Source organism: Vanessa cardui, chromosome 17 (genome assembly GCF_905220365.1).
Source record: "Vanessa cardui chromosome 17, ilVanCard2.1, whole genome shotgun sequence".
NCBI classification, from domain to species: Eukaryota; Metazoa; Arthropoda; class Insecta; order Lepidoptera; family Nymphalidae; genus Vanessa; species Vanessa cardui.
Window position 1 is genome coordinate 5867265 of NC_061139.1, and position 2124 is coordinate 5869388.

The 2124-nt window shown below is 33.9% G+C and overlaps 1 protein-coding gene across 1 annotated transcript; it reads right to left on the bottom strand.

Moving 5' to 3' along the window:
- Positions 1 to 234: 234 nt before the first annotated feature.
- Positions 235 to 1366, bottom strand: LOC124537119 (uncharacterized oxidoreductase TM_0325-like). Its single transcript, XM_047113852.1, has one exon. It carries the CDS (start codon positions 1290 to 1292, stop codon positions 516 to 518), a length of 777 nt encoding a protein of 258 aa, XP_046969808.1. The 5' UTR covers positions 1293 to 1366; the 3' UTR covers positions 235 to 515.
- Positions 1367 to 2124: the final 758 nt, after the last annotated feature.

The following is a 2124-nucleotide window of genomic DNA, read 5'->3' on the forward strand; positions in this document are numbered from 1 at the left end:
AAATGTTAAGCTCACATAATAAATAAAATACATTTAATCGCATTATAATCTCCCTCTTAACTGAAATCACGGTGTGATATATATTTGGATTCTGATCACATTAAAATCACTAGGCATATATATCTGTATACATTATACAGAAACAATTATCCGCTTCGGAAACTTCGGAACTTGCTATATATGTATATATTACAAATATAACTTAAATATACTCTGATAAGTAAAACGATAAACATTTTTATAATACTTTAATTAAGTTAATTACAAATAATTTACTCATAATTCACATAATACACCTCGATAACAAAATAAAGGAAAATGTTATTATAGCATGATATTTCAAGTGTCTTTGTTTACTGTCATATTTTATTTACATGTTAGTGAAAACTTCGCTGGCTTCTGTTAAAATGATCGTGTTATACCTGTGACGTGTTGCAATTGCGGTGCTTCTCATAAAATTAAAAAATATTAAAAAATATATAACGTTTAAAATTTTCAATCGCTTCATGAAGTATTTATGCACGGAGAACAGGGTCACCGAGGTGAAGGCCACAGTCCATAACGTGAAAACTACCGGTTATACAACTTGCACTATCACTAGCGAGGAAAACCACCATATTTGCGATGTCCTCACCCGTCGCTATCTTTCTCAAGGGCATCGATTCTTTCATATTATCGTATAAGCCCTTATTCAGATCGTCACTTACACCGGCCGCTATGAATAGGTTCGTAGCAACTGGTCCCGGATTCACGGAATTCACTCTCACTCCCTTAGGTGCCATTTCCAGAGCAACACATTTCGTGAACATATCAAGTGCGGCTTTAGTCATGCAGTAAGGCATCAAGGCCGGCAGGGGAACGGTTGACAGTATACTTGATACGATAACTATGTTTCCTTTAGTCTCGATCAGATGTGGTATGGCATGCTGAGTTAAAAGGTATGTACCTCTAATATTCGTCGCTGATATGCGATCGTAATTCGTAATGTCGTCCATTAATCCGGCCATGAGCACCATCCCTGCGTTGTTTACCAGTACATCGATCTTTCCGAAGAAATTTATTGTTTCTGTGACTATGCGGTTGTTGTCATCTTCAACGCTTATATCGGCAATAATTTTTAACGGTTTGTCGCCGCTTATGTTTTCACATTGGTCGATAACTTCTTTAAGTTTCTCCTCATTGCGTCCAACTAAGGCCAATTTAGCAGAAAGTTTGGCGAAATGTAGAGCACAACAAGCTCCGATGCCGCCGCTTGCACCCGTGATTAAAACGACTTTGTCTTTGAAGTCCATTCTCTATGAAATGTGGACGGTGACTGAATAATTAAAGTTCAAACTTACGTTATATAGTTGTGCTCAAACTCAGACAACTTCATGCGTCGAGTCATCAATGTATTTATGTGACGGACATTTATTACAGAGCCGTGTCTCGGACAAGTTCAAAGGCTTCATACAACTCTAAATCGTAATGTTATATTAGGCCACTAATATTATCCATTCGAATTCCTTTAATTTGATTAGAAAAAGTATTTTTAGTTAATAAATGTATGTTATTATTTTTAAAATAATTGTCTTAGGAATGATTGTTTTTTCAAAAGTTCTGAAACTTTCGGATTTAACGGATTATGAATTAATAATTATTGGTTTATTAGGGTGACGCGACTTGCGTTTCCTTATCTTATGACGACGATGATTTGCAGTAAGTGAAGGAAAATGTGTAAGAAAACAGGTTTGTAATAAATTGAATTACGTATTTCTATCTAATATTAGTCTAGTGTGAGTGGATTTTCTTGACTGAAACCGATCCGATGTTTAAATATTTTGTTGTAATCTTCATTTGTTGATTTCAGTGCATGCATTAGTGTATTATTTAAAAGAGATGACTTTTGTTGTTTATGTGTGACGTGTTTTAGCCTTAAAAGTAAAGTAATATATGTTTTTTAAATTAAGATGGTTAATTTATTATTAAAGTTATTAATTTCGGGATATTTATCATGTTTTTGTCACGAGACTTTCGTGAACAAGACATTCGTAAATAATGTCGAAATATCGAGCTCCACCGAAAAAAAATAAAAACCATGGTAAATATCCCGCAATTAATAACTTTAATAAATAATAATTTATC

Bases quoted from the DNA above. Each gene is read 5' to 3' on its own strand.
- LOC124537119 (XM_047113852.1), bottom strand. From the start codon at position 1,292: ATGGACTTCAAAGACAAAGTCGTTTTAATCACGGGTGCAAGCGGCGGC.